Below are 19633 nucleotides of genomic sequence, written 5' to 3' on the forward strand. Positions count from 1 at the left end.
TATTAGGTTTTAAGGCAAATATAGGCTGTATTTCAAAATCAAAATAAGTTTCGTTTTTTCATTTATACAAAATATAAATTAATTAATTCCTAAATTAAAAAAATATATTGAAACTAAATATAAATATTTAACCGTCGCGTACGGATCGCAACTAGTCATTTTAAAGTACGGTTTGCACCGTGACAGAAAAGTGAGCGGATAATGGTCAGGCGTAATGGACTCGCTTTGTATAAAATTGGTTTACATTTACACTCACAAAGAGTTTCGTACTTTGAAATTACTTCACTCCCTAGTACTGAGCGAGTTCAATTCAACTCTTTCTGCTCACTTGGTCCTCCACCTAACTATTTATTAGATGGAATACAAGTATGCTGCTTACTCTGGCGATTTTAACTTTAAACTCGCAGTGGAAGCCGGGCTTAATCAGTACCAATAGTACTAGTATTTATGTTCCTTGATCAGTACTATAAAAAAACATTAAGTCAATGTCAAACATTTAAGAACCGTCAAAGTTCAAATAACATTTTTATTGACATAAAACAAAAAATACGAGAATTATTGTTCTTTTACTTTTAATGATAGTATCAAAGCACTATAATTTATTTACAAAGGAATTCGTGTTATATCAATGCAAAATTTTTCGATATATTGAATATGTTTAGCTTATATCAGCTTTAAACAAGAAACTACAGAAATGGATTTAGCAAACGATTTAGAAGGTTTAGGAGTTTATGAGCTCCTTACAGAATTGTGTACGAAAACATCAGCGAAATATTATGTACAAAGTGGATTATCTCAAAAGAGTTTAGCTGCGAAATTAAGATCGCAGTCATATGAGATAATTTTGAAAAGATCGCCATCTGAAAGTAGTTCAATCCATGCTGATCCATTTGTAGATTTGATATCACATAGTTTTGTTTTGGAACAAAATGTGAAAAATGTTGCGGAATATAAAAGATGCATTGAATTGAAAAAACACATAAAAACATTACGCAGCATAGATTTTGGCGATAAAAAGGGATATATAAATAATGTTTTAAAATGTTTAATTGCTCTGAAAAATTCTTCTGAAGAAGATTTATCTACAAAGTTGTTTCAAGTAAATAGAGAAATTTATTTAACATTTTCAAGTGTATCAGAGGGGGAACGTAATGTTGATATTCTCTTTTCCACATTCTGTGATTTTTTTATGATATTGCAAGTTAATTGAAGGAACTCAACCATGCTTTATCTCCTTACCAGAGTAAGGAAATAAAAGTAATTAATTTCGCTGAGGGGGAATCAAACCCACAAACACTACATGCAGTCAGCTGCTGTGCTGCTATGCCAGAGTAGCATCTACAATGAAATGTTTACATGATTAGTTGCTTATACTAAGCATAACAAACTGAATATTAAAGCAATTTTTTTTTTTAGAATCCATTTTCATTTGGACTCTTGGATGAAATGCTGCCTAAACCAAAGCAAGAAGTTTTTGGGTCACCGCAGCCGTATTCATATTATCCTGAGCATATATTTGAGCTTCCATATTCATTAAAACAAAAGAGTACAAAGTCTTATGAAGAGTACACAGTTAAAAGCTTTGAATCAAAATCATGTAAGCATCAATGTTATTTTGTTTAGCTTCACACCATATATTCACCATAGTGTTAAGAAATTTAATTCCCTATGTGGACAGTACATAGGAACTGAAATGTGTTAACACTTTTTTTATTATTGAAACATTGAGTATTGAGCAGTGGAACTTAATGTTGTGCTATGTCTTTGTCTCTATACATAGATAGCATCATTGTGGTACAGTGAGACAATATCTCATAAATGTGATGGTAATGGATTTGGGATCAAACAAATTTATTTTTATTACCTTGCTCTGGCAAGGCAAAGTGCAGTGTTAAGTTATGCTATCACCACATCATAAATACAACAGACATAAATGTTAAAATCAGATTAATTATTTAATCAGAATAGACAGTAGTGAATAGAGTATACTTACTTCTTCTCTGCCTTTCTTGCTATAGCTGCAGCAAAAAAATGTTTCCTAGCTTAATTTTTTCCCACATAGTAGGCAGACAGGATCTATATTTATAATAATTTTAAGATATTGCATGTTGGAGCACAAAATTTCTTAAATCCTTTGCAGTTCTACCAGAAAGCAAGCCACACAGTCCTGTAGATGTAAAGATAATCAAAAGTCCAATTTCACTGCTATCAATGACATCCGTCAGTACTCCATATGAAAATACACTGAATTTCCCTAGGCTTAATGTGCCTAGAGATATTAAAATACCAACATCTCAATTTACAGATGTTAATGTTAAGGTAATATAATATATGATTTTTTTTCACTTTCACAATGTATCCCTCCTTTTGGCATGGTAGGCAGAGGGGACTCAGTTCACCATATACTGTCCAATTTTTAGATATTGTGTGTTTAGTGACAGAATTTAACACCGTCTTTTATTCCCATTCATTTTGGGATGTCAACCTACAACCATCAATGCGTACCAAGCATACTCTCTACCTCTGTGCCATGACCGCGCAATGAGACAAAGCATGACGTTGATTTCATCCACTTGACATGAAAGGAATTATAATAATAATTATTATTATTTATTTCAAATGACAAGAAATGACAAAACAACTATTTTTAATAATAATAACTACATTAATTTTATTTTTTTGTCTCTTTGTGATGGAAAGTGGGAGAAGGAACATCTTAACACTAGGTTCCCTCTGCATATCCTCTATTTGTGTAAAGCTATCTCAATAATCTATATATATAAAAGGACTTGTCCTCACTGACTGAGGTAAGACGCACGCACAGCCGTAACCGCTGTGCGTAGAAACGTGAAATTTGGACAGATGTTTACTTTCATAATCTGGACATCCACTAAGAAGGGATTTTGAAAAATTTTTACCCTAAAGGGGTGAAATAGGGATTCAAAGTTTGTATGAAAAAAAAATTAAATCGGCACCGATTTTTATAAAATTTGGAATTTAGATTTTTAAAAGTATTTGATTGAACACATGTTTCATCGTTTTCTAGAATTCGCCCCCTAAGGGTGCAAATAAGGGGTTGAAAGTTTGTATGGATAAATCTTTAAAACGCCACCGATTATTATAAAATTTTTAATTTAGACTCTTAAAAATATTTAATTGAACATGTGTTTCATGGTTTTCTAGAATTCATCCCCTAAGGGTGCAAATAAGAGGTTGAAAGTTTGTATGGAAAAATCTTTAAATCGCCACCGATTTTTATAAAATTTGAAATTTGGACTCTTAAAAATATTTCACTGAACACTTGTTTCGTGGTTTATTAGAATTCACCCCTAATTACGCAAGCGAAGCTGCGCGCGTCCGCTAGTATATGTAATAAGAATGGTACATCATGCAATATGTCTTATTTACTAATTTTTGTAAACTTAATAGTGATGCAAAAAAAGTGTAAATATTATCTTTGGCACTTTTAATAATAATATTATACATATTTATATAAATCTGACATCAAAGAGTAAGAAAAATAGTTATACCATGTCAAAGTGTTATTATTGATTGATGATAATGTTATAGGTTTCTACAGTAAGTACAAATGAATCTGATATAAAGGAAGTGTTTAGAAGAAAATCAGATGACATGGACATATGGGAAATAGCCTCGCAAATTGATAAACATATACCTGAGGATATTTGGGATGTTGTTTGTATGTAATTTTCTCTATTTCAAAAAAAAATATATGCTTCACACTGCATCCCACATACAGCAGAAGGTAGGCAGAGGGAACCTAGTGTTTGACACGCCATTCCCCAATTTCCCCCGAATTTCGAAAGTATTGTGTGTTGAGTAGCGGAACTTAACACCGTGCTTTGCCTCGACACCAGACCGAAGAAATGAAAATATAAATTTAAATAAATATTTCATATCATCGAGTGGGGATCGAACCCACAACCAGTCGCGTTTACAATTACACTTTGTGCCCCTGCGCCATAATGGCACTATAAAAATGTTTTAAGTTCTGTTAATATATATGCTATGCAGATGATAGCATAGTGGACGCAGTGTACTCCGGCCGCGCAAGTCTTTCTCGGGAAAACGCTGAACAATGCCGAAATAAATTTGTGTCTTCTGTTGAGGCCTCCCTCGAGATTGTCTTCTGGTGTGAAAGGAACTTGGTTCAATTTAACCCCCTGAAGACACAGCTTGCGCGTTAACCACTAAAAAACCCATTTATCACATCACCAGTCTTTCAAAACACTCCCCTTATTGCCGCGTCCAGTATCAGCATATTGGGCCTTAATGTTTCGAATGTACTGTTCTCATCTCTGGGCTATTGCACCCCAGTATCAGCTTGAACCATTTGATGCATACAATGTAGAGCCCACTTACCATCAGGTGACCCGAATGCTCGTTTGCCTTGTCTTTTTCCATAAAAAAAATGATATTCTTTTATTTGATATATATGTTTTTAGCCAAAATGCCGTTAGTGAATGAAAGAAAATTATTAGCAAGTTCAACAAGAGAAATGAAACTTTGGAGAGAATTATATGGAAATGAACTATCAGAGCTCAGTGTTATGTCTGAGAAACAATTTATTAGGCATACCATGTATTTGTTATGTAAGCTATTTTTTATTTATTATAATATACGACGATACGAGCTGCTGTGTGCGGGATACAGCGTGAAACTCAAAGAACTAAAATATTATTTATTAGAAGGAAGAATACAGACATATAGACAGACAAACAGACGAATATGTGAATTAAATTATGAAAATATCTATTCCTTATTTAAGTATTTGTATTTTGTTGCAGTTGGTGTAGAAACAAAATCATTTCCTTTTTGTGTGGAATCAAATTGTTTTTTTATGCGGGATGATATAATTTTAGAAGCAATATCGAAGGAGCAGTTAAGAGGATATATATTGCCATTGCTGCTAGTAGGAACTTATTATAGAAGGCTCTATAATTTTGCCTTTAATCTTTCAGTTGAAGATCATTCTCATACCAAAGGACTTATTTATGAGGTATTTTTTTTCTATTTCTTTATTAATGTTCTGTAAATTTAATGTCACTAAGATTTTACAAGAGTTACCTATACATAATCTACATTTGATAGTTTTTCATTTTAAAGACAACACTACATATGCTTGGTCCTGTTTAGAAAGGCCATCTTGGCATTGTTGCACAAGCGTGAGAGACCTACTTAAAAGAATGTCAACAGATTAAATTTTATTAATTTTTTAGGCTGCACGAGAAGTTATAAGAAGATATTTATTACAGTTTCGATTAAAAGCTACAAAGATATATCGAGGGTGTTACGAAATTACAACTGAGGACCTAAACTGTATGCCAACGTTGTTACAAATATTATATCATATGGAACCTCTAAAGTATGAAATTGAAACTATTGCATCAATATATAGAATGGTTGATATTGGTAAATATTTTGTCTGACCGTCATTCATAAAAACGTCATCCGTCACCCGTCATTCATCTCATGTCATCCTACATTCGTCATCCGTCAATGGGTGGTGAAAGGATGCAATAAGCACAGGATCGATCGATAAATTTATCAACGAATCAATTTATCGATAAATCGAGTACATGATTGGTCAATCAATAAAATTTAATTATGTAAGATCTTGTAACGTTCTACTTCGATCACTTTGTATTTTTGCCGATTTGTTTGAAGTTTTGTTTTTGTCTCCAATGCTGATGAGAATATAATAATATATTCTTACAAAATATTTTTATATGTCCTCAAATTAGATATTAGCTTTACACTGTATCACGCACATAGCAAGTTAGGCAGGGGGAACCTAACAACGTAGTGTTGAGACACTCCTTTCCCCACTTTCCGCCGAATTCTTGAGACATTGCTTGTTGAGTGGCGGCTCAATGACAGTATTTTATTCCCCCAAGTGTGAATCGACTTAACAATTGTCGCGTTTACATTCGCAAGTTTATGCCCCTGCGCTACTGACGGCCTCAGATATTATTATTATATAAAATGAATTATTAGATTGCATAGCCACTTTATTAAGAGATTTAGCATTGTCACTAATTTTCATAATAATTGAAATTTTCAGATTCAGTTGTAATACCACACGGGGCAGAGCTAATGTCGTATCTCTTTAATGAGATATCTCTTGTGACGCACAGACAGACAGCGCTCACATTGTTTGACTCACTGTTTTGTGTATGTAAAGTTTATTTCAAGTATGTATAAAATATTGATTTATATTAAAACCTAGTTAGATTTTACTTTCTAAAGATCTTTCTTTATTAAATGTGAAAATGCTAGGTAATTTTATTTTATATTAAATTAATTTTATATGCGTTATATTATCTCAATTTCTATTGAGGGGCCTTGGCGCACCATAACTGTAAGCACTACGGTGAAAGGTGGTACTCGTTACCGTTGTAACGGGGGAAACGTACCCCCTCTGGTAGAACAAAGCGCGGCGTTCAGTTTCGTGCGTTTCTTGTGGAATCGAGAAATTGAAAGGGACTTGACACTAGGTACTGTTTGTCTACCCTTCTATGAGGGATAAGTGTGAAACGTGAAACTGAAAAAAATATATCTCAGTTTTTTATTCTATGTATATTAAATGAAAAAAAATTTTTTTTTCTTATTTTATTTTTAAGATTTATCGAACGTTTCATATTCGAGGGCGAATTGGATGATATATTTAACGAGTTTTTCATAAAAAAAGACAGTCAGTATGTGAACTCTCGAACTAAACGATATTGGGATAAAGGCTTTCATATAACAATGTGTTATGCGGTACCCGCGTTCCTACGACCGCTGGCCTCGTTCATACTTTTGTGCGGAAAGTCCTTAAGATTATTAAAACTATGTAATCCTAGTGTAAGTACAATAAAACGTTATCTTTTTTTTTTCTTTTTTAATTAAATTTTCTTTTTTAAAATGACATATTAGAATGTTTTTTTTATTGAAGCCTTCGTGGTGCACTGGTATATTTTTTGAATGTAAGCTCGACAGTTGTGAATTTGATTCCTATATGGGAGAACGATTTATTTTCTTTTCCTTGCTCTGCAAACAAAATAAGCCGTAGTGTTTAGTTGCGCCACACGTTAAACTTAGTACGAAAATCATACATACTTATATGTATTATTAGCGGCCCGCCCGCGGCTTCGCCTGCGTGGTCTACGTTATTATTAATTTCAGTCTCCATGAGAGTACCTACGTCCTATAAGTGACGTCCATGCAAAATTTGAGACTCCTAGCATTTGTAGTATCGAAGTTTCATATAAACTTTCAACCCTAAAAACAACCCCTTAGAAGTCGAATATAGCAAATTCCCGTCTTAGTGAGCACCTACATCCTATAAATAACTTCTATGCAAAATTTGAGTCCTAGCACATGTAGTTTCTGAGATTTCGTGATGAGTGAGTGACCTTTCGATTTTATATATATAGATTATGAGAAAAGTATTTTAAAGATGAAAATGTATGAAGTCAAGATTATTTGAATCCTATGTAGAATTATTATTACTATTTTATTATTGTATTATTTAACGAAATTATAAAAACGTAACTTTTAAGAAGTTTGAGTGCCTTTCAAGCCTAGCCTAGTTGGTAGCTTTATTATTGATTCGAAAGTGCTTGCAAATTTCTATATATATAAAGTATATTTTGAACTTGATTTTCCAGGATCCTCTAGTATTACTTATATCATCAGACCATCCGTCTGTCCGTTGCTGCGCTAATTTCGAGGAACTGGAACGGCAGCAACAATTACTAGATGTTTATAGAACAAGATGTCTCTTTGTGAGCGGTGAACCGGTTACATTTGAACAGATCTTACTAAAGAGGGAAGCGGAGAAAAAAGCTTTTGCTGAAATGGCGTCCTTAAAACAAGCTGAAACTATGGAAAAAATTGTCGGTACGTATTTAAGAAAAAAATTTTATGACTTTAATATCATTTCCGTCTTTTTTTTGGTGCAATTAGTGGCCATCTATTAATTGCGTTACATAATAAAACCTATAAATTATTAAACTTAAGCAGTATTTCTGAAAATTATTTTATATATCATTTTTTGAAGTTTTAGAAACACGGCTTTGAGTTTCGCCATTCTATACGAAATGTCTTGAAAAATTCAGGGGAAAGTGGAAAACAGATTGTCTATATACTAGGTTCTCTCTTCCTACTCTGCTATATGCGGAATACAGCGTGAAGCTGACCACAATTTAAGATCCCTACCCAATGATTGTCAAACAATGTGATATTAATTGATCTTACTTAATGATACACCACCAATTAAGTGAGATGAAGTGAGATGATTTATGGATAGTCCTTATTGGCCGCTGTAGTGGCCACCCTGGAGTGAGCTTCAGGGCGTTAACTTCGGGGTGGCCACCGCCCTTTTTTGCCACCTCTTGGCTTGGCTCTTTTTGGCCACTCGGTTTTCTAGACATTTACGCATTGATCACTAGGGAAATAAATATTTTTATGTTTGTTTTTATTGAAAGATCTATAAAAATAATTAAATAAAAATAATTTATTCCTGCGAGTGGTAATCCTACAACCGTTGCGTTTACAATCGATTCAAATGTCCCATCTTTAAACATTTATTGAATGCATTTTATAAATATTTGATTTATTTAGCGGAACGTAAGAGATTGGCTCAGTTAATAATAGCGGAGAAACAACATTCACTAAGAGTTCTAGAAGCGGCAATAGCTGAAGCCAAAGCAGCTAAGAACAATGCAAAGAAACGAGAACGTAAGATATGCGAAATGGAAGAGAACTTGGAGAAAGCTACCGAGGAAGTCGATTCAAAGTTAAAGGATACTGAAAGGTGATTATATGTTATTAGGGCTAAGACAGGGTTTTCTATGAATAGAGGTTTATGGGTTTTTGCAAATCTATTATTATAATAGTTCTTTTTTATTATGCAATATATATATAGTATAGTAATAATAAGTAACGTTTCTAACGTTATATATGTGTCTTTTGCTGAGTGTACAATACATTTTTTTATTGTTACTTTGTCCTAAAATATCTTGGGTTCAAAGGAACCCACTCTATTGTGATTTTTAGCTTACCGAAAGGTACTTATTACACAAATCTTTGTTTATATAATAGAAAGATTATCATAATTATGTTACCTATAAAATACTCTTGTGTAAAGTTTAATACTTGGTTTCTTAATAAAATTCTTTATAAATATAAAACTGTTACAAAATATGTTTTTCCTTTTGGTTCAAATTCAATATTTTTATTGCAGAAATAAAATTATGGAATATTATACAAAATTAAATATGGAAGTAGAAAAAAGTAAAATACACACTGAGTGGAAAATAAAACGTTTACAATTAGATCAAAGTCGCATACAACTTCTTTCAACGGAAGAACGTAATCTAAAGAGAGAAAAGTTAGAACTGGAACATCAACGGAATGAATCCGTAATGGCCATGTCTATACAAAGTGATTTTAAATCTGAGGATGACTTAGATACTATAGATAATAATAATGGTGAAGAAAATAAAAGTAATGATTCAACGCCATCTGTCGATTTAGAAGAATCTTCGGAAGCTTCAGAGCTAAATATAAACAAAGAGAAGGCTCAGTCATCAAATGATGTATTTAGTGCCATATGTAATGTTGCTAAAAACATATTTGGTGCAAAACCGAAAGAAAAAACACCGTGCGATAACGAAATTGAAATGGACGCTCAAGGAAATGTTATTAATAATAAAGATAATTTTAAAAAAGAAACTTCCAATGACGTTATTGGTGCACATTTAGACGACGTATTCGATAATTTACATTTCTTAGAAAACAGACAAGAAGCTTTCAAGAATAAGCAAAAAGTAATGGCGCACGAATTCGGACAAACTGATAATGAAAACAATAAAGTCAAAAAATTACCAACACTTAAAACTTCTTCTATCGATGAAGAGAATAATATTGAAGAAGAATGGGCGTTTTCTGAAGCAAGAAAAAACAAGATGAAGGTTTTAGGTACTGAATTCGGTATGAGTGCACCGGAAGTTAAAGTTGAGACAATTGTCGAACCAATAACGGAAGCTCAAAAGGAAGCGTTGATAAATAAAAGAAAAGTATTAGGGGTCGAATATAACCTTCCTGCCGAAAGATTTTCTAGAAAAGACCCAGCAAATGTGGCTCAAGAAGAGGCGATTATTAATAAAAATAAAGTGCTCGGGTCCGAATACGATATTAATGTGAAAGGACCAAGGTTTGATTCTTCAAAAAAATCGAGCTTAAGGTTAAATTTGAAACCTTATAGTGAACCTTCAGTTAGTAACAAGACTGTAACGACACCTAATACTGGGGCGGTAACACCAGGCGACCTCTTTCCTGGGGTAAGTTTATTAAAATAAATTATATATTTTTTTTTACATTATACGCGCCTGTTAACATGACGTTTGCGGGTTTTAAATATTCTATTTCACTCGGCATTCGGGGAAATTAAATATTTATTATTTATATTTTTTCGCTTTGGTAACGAGGCAATGCAAATGTCTCAAGAATTCGGCGGACAGTGGGGAACGTAGTGTAAATGAGGAACGATTGGTAACTATTCTGGATCAAAATATAATTTACAATTTAACAAATTTGTGGAAACTTATTTAAATTATCTGCCCAATAGTTAGTTGTTGTAAAAATGTTTAGACTAAAAGGTTTTCGTCTTTATTTAAAAACATAGCTAAGTCTACGATTCGGAGAGATAAAAAGGTGGTCGTTTTCGCAAACGTACCAGTTTCAAATAAGACTACGTAAAGATTAAGAATGTGTTATAATGTTGTGGCGTCTGGTTGTAAACGCGACGTTTGTAGATTTCATTCCTATCCGGTTGAATAAGTAATTTTCATATCTTCGCTCTGGTACCAAAAACCGGAAATTAGATGTCAATTAGCTTGTAGAACAGGGTCTTAACACTAAATTACCCTACCGGGGTACAGTGTGATGCTAAAAAATAATAAAAATAACAATTTTCAGTTGGATTTAGAAACTCCTACTACTGCGGAAATACCAATAGAGAGTGCTACGACCGCAGACTTATTCACACCTCAAAGTGAAACTAGAGATACAGATGCCACTAAACCAAAAGATAAAGAATATCTCACATCTGATGGATTTAATTTTTCCATAATAGTAGATGATGAAACTGCAGCGACTGAAATCATAAGTGACGTACAGACGGACGTTAGTATCGAAAATTCACCATCAAAAAGCATAGATTATAGTGATATTCCATTAAGAACATCGCTTTTCAATATATTAGATGGTACATACAATTTAGATAATTTTGATCCATTCGGTGTAAAAAACCTTGGAAAATATTCAAAGGATTATTTTAATAGAACGAATGAAGAATCTTGTACTACATATACAAATCCAGCAATAATGTTTGAAGAATTTAAGAAAAAGCCTTACGATAATATTTTTACTCATTCCAAAGAGAAAGAGGAGGAAAAAATAACTTGTGACAATATAGCAACGCTCACTGCGTGCTTGCAACAATCTGTGATGCTGCCATTAACATATCAATTGGAAGTCGTAAATAACTCGATTTTAACACATTTCCTAGTTAATTTAGATATGTATGAACATTTAAGGAGTTTGAAGGATTATTTCTTTTTAATGGACGGCGAGTTTTCTAGAAGTATCTGTCATAATTTATTTGCTAAGTTAACGAAGACACTCAATCCACAAGAACTGTTGAATTTTGCAACTTTGCATAATATTTTGGATAAAGCACTTGGATCGTCGATTTCACGTAAGATATTTTTTATTTATATAAACATAATACGTATTGAGGTCTGTCGTGCCGCAGGGGCCCAATTTAGTGGTTGTAAGTAAACGCGACTGGTTATGGGTTCGATCCCCACCCGAGGAAGCGAAATATTTATTTCAATTTATAATTTTATTTTTTCGCTCTGATAACGAAGGATAGCGCGGCGTTGAACTCCACTATTTAACACACAATGCCTCTACAATTCGGCTGAAATTATAGTATATTTTTTAAAATTTTTTTATTAATTACTATGATAGTATATTTTTCATAGTAATAAACAAATTCAAAAGTATATCATCCAACGTCCATACCACGTTGAACACACCGGTTCTCGTCCGATCACCGAAGTAAAGCAACGTCGGGCGCGGTCAGTACTTGGATGGGTGACCGCCTGGGAACACCGCGTGTCGTTGGCTTTTTTTGTTGTAGAGAATTATAATATTTTATATTTTTGCCTTACAAGATAATGTTTTCGGCGTCTCTTGTAAAGTTCACGCAAGTGGAGTTAGCTGGTTTTTGCGACTAAGATATTTATTAATACAATACTATATATATATTTTTTTAATTTCAGATGTCCACAAATTTTCGGAAAATTTGTCTTTTACAATCGCAGAGTGTCCGCTAAGTTTCCAACACAGTTCGCCGGATGTTCTTCAGTGTTTGTCCCTCACTTACACTGTCGGTTGGCCGTTGAATATTATTTTATCGCAGGAAGCGTTATTGCGATATACTAAAGTATTCCAATTTCTTATTAAAATGAGAAGAATATTTTGGGTTCTGAGTGAAGATTTTGAGGTAATGTACAGTTTTTTTGTTAGCTTTACGCTCAATCCCGCATATAGAGAATTATATAGTAAAACAATAATTAGTTAGACATTAATGAACTGCTATATCTCGATCATTTAGCAATTATTAATAAACCAATAATATAATAAAATGTTAATAATAAAACAAGACTAATATACTTTATTTCAGGCTTTAAAATTAATAGTGAAATTATCAAAGAAACATTCGAGAAAGATTCTCAAATCACCTCAATACATATCAGTACAAATATATAGGCATATAATGGCATCTTTAATACGAGCTTTAGACAATTATATAGTAACAACATGTATTCTAACATCTTGGACGGAATTTGAGAAGGATTTGAAGAAAGCGAGAACTTTAGACGATTTATACGAATGCCATGTTGTTTATATAAAGAAAGTTTTGTTTAGATGTCTCCTAAATAATAGATCGACACCCGTTATGAAGCTCTTGAATGATATTTTCACTGTGATACTAAAGTTTAGTCGGGTCTTGAAAGCTGGGTGAGTTATTTTTTGTTTTAGGTTCGCGCCGTATCCCGTATATAGCAGGGTAGGTAGGGAACCTAGTGCTTACATCAGTAGTCGGGACCTTCCCAATTCTTTGGGATTTGAGAAATTGCTGATTTAATGAAGGAACTCGTCGTCTCAAGCGGTGCGTTAATAGTCAGTTTGTGTGCCGCTACGCCACAACGGCCTCGGTTCAGTTTTTTAAATCTTATTTATTTATTAAAGCTATCGTAGCACACTATTTGACTGTAAACGCATTAGTTGTAGGTGCGATTTACATTCTGGGTATGAGTTCTTTTCAACACCCCTCTTCTTATAAGAGAATATAAAGCGTGGAGTTTCGCCACAAGCACACAAAAAGTAAAGAACGGAATGCCTTGACACTAACGTTCTCTCTACCTATCCTGCTACATGTGACATACTTAAAAAATATAGAGCGAATTAAAAAAATATATTTATATACAAAATCATAGTAATGCAAAAGTTATTTGAATTTTTTTAGGGAATGGCAACAAAAAGAAGAAAACAGCAACTTCACACATACAAATTTCGTTCAACTCGAGGAATTGTTCCATTTGTTTGAGAAACTTGCCAAATATTTACATAAAGTCGTAACGAAACTTATGGAATGCGGATATCAAAGGCATTTAGTTGAATTACTGACTATGGTTAATTTAAACGGTTATTATGATCCGGATAAATCTAAACAAGACACTAATATCAGTTTACAGTCAAATTAATCTAATTATATTGTAGGGTTAGTATTATATACAGTAGAACCTCGATTATCCGGCCTTGGGATTATCCAAAATCCAAAATATACATAAAAATAAATGTAAATGTTGTATGTTAGAAAATATATCTTTTAATAATTAATTAATAAATATAGATTTTCATTGCTATGTATTTGTTGTTTCAAATAAACATAACATTTTGTACCTATTTTCTTCATCCATTCAATAATTTTCAATTATCCGAATGCCAAACAACAATAATTAGTTCGGTTAATCGAGTTTCTAGTGTATTATTAATTGTTATAATATTATTAATTTAAATGGTTATGTTAATCGGGATAGATATAAAAAAAACATTTAAGTTAGTTTACAGTCAAACTAATAACTTATAATTCGATAACAATCACTTCTTTAATATTATAAATGTGAAAGTTTTGTTAGGATGGACGTTTGTTCCACTTTCAAAACAAAAGTAATGAACATAATGAGATGAAACTTTACAGTAATATAGACTACATCAGAATAATATATAGGGTATAATTATTATAGAGATTTTCTATAATTCGGCTATAATGTTATAATAAATTTGAGTGAGCGGAACCGCATTTGGGTTGCTAGTATTATTTCTTTATCTAAGTCTACTTTGTAATAATGTATTTTAATTAGTCTTCTGAAAATTATTGTTCATGTCGATTAAGTTTCTCTTTTTATTAGAGGAGTTTTAGATATAAATTCATGATAATTAATAATAATTGTGGAATGATGTATATACATATATATTTAATAATAATTGGCCTTTTTAAAGTTATTATGTTGTAATTTTCTAATTATTAGTTATTTAGTAATAATGCTTCTATCGCTATTAATTATATTTTACTTAATATTGTTATATGGAAGTAATATTTGTTAGTAAAAGTATAATATCGTTGTGGCGCAACGGCACAGCGTCTGACCTAACCCGACGGTTGTGGTTTCGATGCCCACACGTGGGGAATGAATTATTTTCATTTCTTCGCTCTGGCAATAATACAAAGCGCGACAATGAATTGCGATACTCAATACGAAAAGTTTGGAAGATTGTGCCGTGCGTGGGAAACGGAGTGTTTTAACACTAGGTTCTCTCCGCCTATAGTGTGAAGTTAAAATATGTTAAGAATGACATCGTCGGTTTAAAGTGTAAACCTGCTAATTTCGTTTATTGTCGTTTTGTACTCGTACATGTCTATACAATTCGAAAGTGTAAATAAATACAAAATCGATTTTTATTTTATTTCGTATAGTAGAGAAAATATAAATCAATTTCGAATTATATAAATATATACTGTCAGAAGAATTTCTATAATTTCGAAAAGTTCATAGTTTTTTAAAAATGTTTTTAGTCTCTTGAGAATTTACTTAATAGGTTACTTGGCAGATTTAGAATTTAAGCTCACAATATTGTTTTCTCCCACCAATTTGTTTTTAATGTGTGTGTGTTTTGCTTTACGTTAATGCACATTATAGTGTAAAATGTCAATCATTCAATAGAATAATTTTATATTAATAATATTATATTATATTTACAAATTTATTTTCAAATTTCATTGTTAATTCTTATAGTAGTTTTTAAAAAATGTCAAGACTTATCGTAAAATAAGAATACTCATCCAAAAGTAATAGTAAATATCATTATGTATAATTTAATGTTACATTTTTTAAAAATTTTGTTATTAACTCGAACAAAATATTTAAAATAAAATTTACTAAACAATCGATTTCGTTTGATTTTTCCCATATACATGTTTTAGTAATTTTGAAAAATCGTCTTTTAGAGCTCGTGTATGTTTTTGGGATCTCTGCCTCCAGAACTTTCGGTTGTAGGTAATTGTAGAGTTACGGACTGTTTCAGAAGAATACATGGCTCAGAAGAGTTTTATATACTTGTTATTTATTAGGGTATTGCTATTTTGAAGTACTTATTGTTTCACGTATGATTCTAAATATTTTTTATAGTGAAGCATGGTTTGGCTGCTTTTCATTGTCGTATCTAGAGATATTTTTTAGGGGATGCTAGGATTTTTATTTTCATAGTAAAAATTTTAGGTGTGGGAACGGATTAGCCGGCCTCCTCTATCCTATCTAGAAGTATTGGATACATACCAATAAGTATTACGTTTACTTGTGCATACTTCCTCTGTACAGATTTAGGTGTATAGATTTTTCGGTGGCCCATCTCACTGTATATATTGATGGATGGTTCTAGAATGATGTAGAACGCCATCTAGTTTGTCTGGAATTCTTGAGTCCACGATATGTGTTGTCTAGACTCTAAGCTAGCGATAATGTATATATATACTTAAGTAACAAATAGAAAATAAAATAATATTTTTTTAAATAAAATTTTTAATTCATATAAAAATGTTAATTTTTAACATGTTGAAAATATAAGTACACTATAAAATTGTTAATATTTTATTACGCCATCTGTTGTGCAATAGCGTAAATTAATTTGCCATCTAGTAATGAATAGTCAATTCATTTTTATCATATTGGAATTATTAATTTCAGAGTATATATTGAATTACATATATTTTTAATATTTTCATTAACTTTATAAATATTATTCAATCATTACACAGGTAAAGTATAAATTTTTCAAGATGTCTCTAAAGAAAATGCAGTTTACAGCAGTTTCCGTTGCGACAGTGGCGCCATTGTTTTCCTTATATTCAGGGTGTTTTCACGTATACTTCATTCTACAGCAATTCGTCCTAAGGTGAACATCTGAACTTAATAGTTTCTACGTGTGTGACATTGAAGTGAAAGCTTGTGTATTCTTTCTAAACGTCTCTTTATAGACAAATATACCTAATAAGAACTAAAAATCAATTTAACTGCTATAAATATAGAAGAATATAAACTATAAAAACTGAAAATTGTGAAAAGTACTCCAAGAGTTATTTACTGCTATCGATCGCAACATACAATTCCGCGAAGCATAATTTTCAGCGGCGCCGACTATATTTCAACGAAAACGTTAAAAGACGAGAGTAACCGTAGCCGCCGCCGAGATGGCGTTCATGATGCCAGTGGTAAAGAACGATTGGGACATTTACAACTCGCAGCGCTCGAGGCGGACCTCCGAGGGCGCGGACAAGAGCGGGCTGGGGGGCCGCGTGCGCAAGGTGTCCGAGTCGCGCTCCGAGGGGCCTGCACTGGGTCCCGCGCTAGGCCCCCGCGCCATGCTCAGCCCGCACCGCAGCGCGCCCGCCATGCGCTCGCTGTCCTACTGCCGCGCGCCGCCCTCGCGCGCCTCACTGCGGGCCCCCGATCTCCGCAAGGGCTCGGCTAGCCCGCCCGCCCAAGAAGGGGACAAGTTCCACAACAGGTTGGTCGACAAGTTGAAGCGCGCCTTCAGCCGCGCTGACTCGCGCCACAACGAGAGAAGCTCGTGAGATAACCCGCCGTGCTTCTGTGCAGGGCCAGCGCCGGCTCCCCCGAGCGGCGCCCGCGCTGCGGCGTGTGCGTGCCCTACCTGTGACCGCGCTGGCCGCGGAGAGCCGGGACACTCCCTCGAGGATGGACACTGATGTAAACAATGCAATAGTATTACTAGCCGTCACCCCTTTGGTTCGCTTCTAACGGCATGTTTGTTTTGTTAAAATTTAAGGTTGTTGAGAGGTTGTAAGTTGTAAAGGGCTGTTTGTATGACTAAGACTGCGATTAGTTTAAGCCTTAAGGGGACGCCGGGCCTCTATTGTTTGTTGCTAGAGTCCCGGCGGTCCAGTAGCTGTGGCAGTTGGCGATCGGTATCTGTGATTTGTTATATGTAAGTCGGTGTTATTTATTTTAAAAAGAAAAGAAGTACCTTCATTAATTATATTTTCGTATTTAGTGAGCCTTAAACAAATATATACTTTTAAGAATATTGATGACAATGTTTAATTACAATCTGCAACTCTCTTGACAATAGTTAGTGTAAATTTTTGTCTATATTAAATAATATTGGAACATTTGTTTACAATTTTAAATAGAATACAATATATAAACAAATTTACAGTATATATGCATGTACTTCATTAATAATTGTATAAAACAGTGACGTATTAAATTAAAGCCAGGAATGTGACTTGGGCGCGTCCCGAAATTATACTAAGTAGGTTTTAAGGTACATTTTACTACATTTTGCATGGTTCTATGTGATGTTAAATATGACTGTGTAAATGGACCAGCTTTATTAAAATTAAGAAAATTATCAGTATGACTGACTAGCAAATGACCTAAAATAATTTTAATGTTAGTTCAAAATATATCTTGATAAGCGAAAAAATATAAGAATACAGTCTTTTTCAAACTTCTCGCATGTAAAGTTCCTGAGTTTAAAAATAAACTGCCATGTTTTTTAATTGTCTGCGATTTTGGTCAAATGTTCAATAAAGTTGTTTTTTTTTGAACTGCATGTAATCCGCATTGTCCGATCTGATGACTTTAAAATATATTGCTTATCCTAATTTTATGTTTCATTTTCCTTTCACCTACTTTAATGTAACTATAAATAACTAAATCATACCCAAAAGATACTTATAAGGAGATAAAGAATAGAGTTATTAATAAAAAATCTAAATTGGCCACTATTTCGTAATTATTTGAATCATTAAAGCGTAAAATTATAACAATTCGTATAATAATTGTAACTTAATTATCGTGCTCTATTTTTCGCAATACAAAGATTATTTAATATTATTCAAGATTATTCGAAAATAAAAATTAATAATTATAAACACTAATAATTTTATTTTTTTACATTATTTTCATAATTAGATTACAATAAATAAAGATTTTCGAACAATTAAATTACTGCCTATTCTACTCTATTTTTTAAACTCTACTACAGATATTATGTCAATTATAGAAGGTAATTAATGAAAGTCTTTTAACATTGACTTTACTTTCATTGTTCTAAGCTACATATATTAATTGGGTTTAATTTACATATATTAATGTTATATATACATTAATTGGGTTTAAAAATAAAAATAATAATAAAGTTAATAAAATTTTCATTGCAAGACTTGGTTTATACTAGCTGCATCGATCGAGTGCACGCGGAACGTTCGAGAACGCTCTAGGCTCACAAGGGGAAGGACCCCTCCCTCGGTAGAGTACAGAGGATGGCAGGTGTATATACTCGTAGTACTTATTAAATATTTGTATAATTGAATTGCATGTTATAATTTTTTGAATGATGAATTTCTATGACACTAAAATATTTTAATGAAATAAAATAACTTTTAAGCACATATTTTAAGTGAAGAATTTCAAATTTTATAAATAGTTATACAATAAGGGTTTGAAAATGTTGCTCCCAAGTTAGAAACTTAAGCCTAATTTAATTTAACGATTATTTTTTTAAAATTTAAATGACTAAATAAACACATCTACATCCTTATCGATAATAATATGATAAAATTAATGAAAATTATTACAAGGAAATAAAAATGCCTTGATACGTAAGTATAAACTTATAATGTATCTATATAATTCCTTATAATTTGATAAAGATGATTCGTCACTCGATATAAAGAACGCAATACTTTTATTAACGTTAGTGATTTTTTCGTTACGGTGACATTTTATTACCTACATGTGTTTCTTTACTTTACTTTACTTTATTTTTCTTTATTTATCTTTTTGGCAGAGAAAACATAGTAATAAGCTACTCCGTACTCTCCGCCTCCACCTGTATACAGCAGGGTAGGCAGAGGGAACCTAGCTTTAAGAGACTTTCCGTCGAATTTTCGAGGCATTGCCTGTTA

General features: G+C 32.7%; 2 protein-coding genes and 1 non-coding gene across 3 annotated transcripts; all 3 read left to right on the plus strand.

Annotated features, from left to right (window-relative positions):
• The first annotated feature begins 517 nt into the window (after positions 1-517).
• Grip163 (gamma-tubulin complex component 6) lies at positions 518-15589 on the plus strand. Its single transcript, XM_085198803.1, has 16 exons — positions 518-1099; positions 1417-1597; positions 2141-2319; positions 3571-3700; positions 4467-4613; positions 4809-5020; positions 5241-5433; positions 6086-6215; positions 6645-6867; positions 7674-7905; positions 8629-8821; positions 9251-10349; positions 10987-11767; positions 12357-12580; positions 12761-13098; positions 13607-15589. Exons 1-16 carry the CDS (start codon positions 695-697, stop codon positions 13842-13844), a joined length of 4905 nt encoding a protein of 1634 aa, XP_085054929.1. The 5' UTR covers positions 518-694; the 3' UTR covers positions 13845-15589.
• Positions 12083-12201, plus strand: LOC146530931 (5S ribosomal RNA). The gene has a single exon (XR_014878873.1). It is a non-coding gene; the product is annotated as a 5S ribosomal RNA (ribosomal RNA).
• A 970-nt stretch (positions 15590-16559) lies between the features above and the next one.
• On the plus strand, positions 16560-18328 carry LOC146530932 (uncharacterized). The gene is made up of 2 exons (XM_085198811.1): positions 16560-17205; positions 17298-18328. The coding sequence occupies exons 1-2, from the start codon at positions 16889-16891 to the stop codon at positions 17356-17358; spliced, it is 378 nt and encodes a 125-aa protein (XP_085054937.1). The 5' UTR covers positions 16560-16888; the 3' UTR covers positions 17359-18328.
• Positions 18329-19633: the final 1305 nt, after the last annotated feature.

This window comes from Heliconius melpomene, chromosome 16 (genome assembly GCF_056956725.1).
Source record: "Heliconius melpomene rosina isolate 202511_hmr_F chromosome 16, ASM5695672v1, whole genome shotgun sequence".
Taxonomy (NCBI): domain Eukaryota; kingdom Metazoa; phylum Arthropoda; class Insecta; order Lepidoptera; family Nymphalidae; genus Heliconius; species Heliconius melpomene.

Excerpts from the sequence above, each read along its gene's own strand:
- LOC146530932 (XM_085198811.1), top strand. The coding sequence starts at position 16,889 with ATGGCGTTCATGATGCCAGTGGTAAAGAACGATTGGGACATTTACAAC. Across the intron at positions 17,206-17,297 it reads GGGGACAAGTTCCACAACAG|GGCCAGCGCCGGCTCCCCCG; the intron begins GTTGGTCGACAA and ends GCTTCTGTGCAG.
- Grip163 (XM_085198803.1), top strand. The coding sequence starts at position 695 with ATGGATTTAGCAAACGATTTAGAAGGTTTAGGAGTTTATGAGCTCCTT. Across the intron at positions 5,021-5,240 it reads CCAAAGGACTTATTTATGAG|GCTGCACGAGAAGTTATAAG; the intron begins GTATTTTTTTTC and ends TTAATTTTTTAG. Across the intron at positions 12,581-12,760 it reads TTCTGAGTGAAGATTTTGAG|GCTTTAAAATTAATAGTGAA; the intron begins GTAATGTACAGT and ends ACTTTATTTCAG.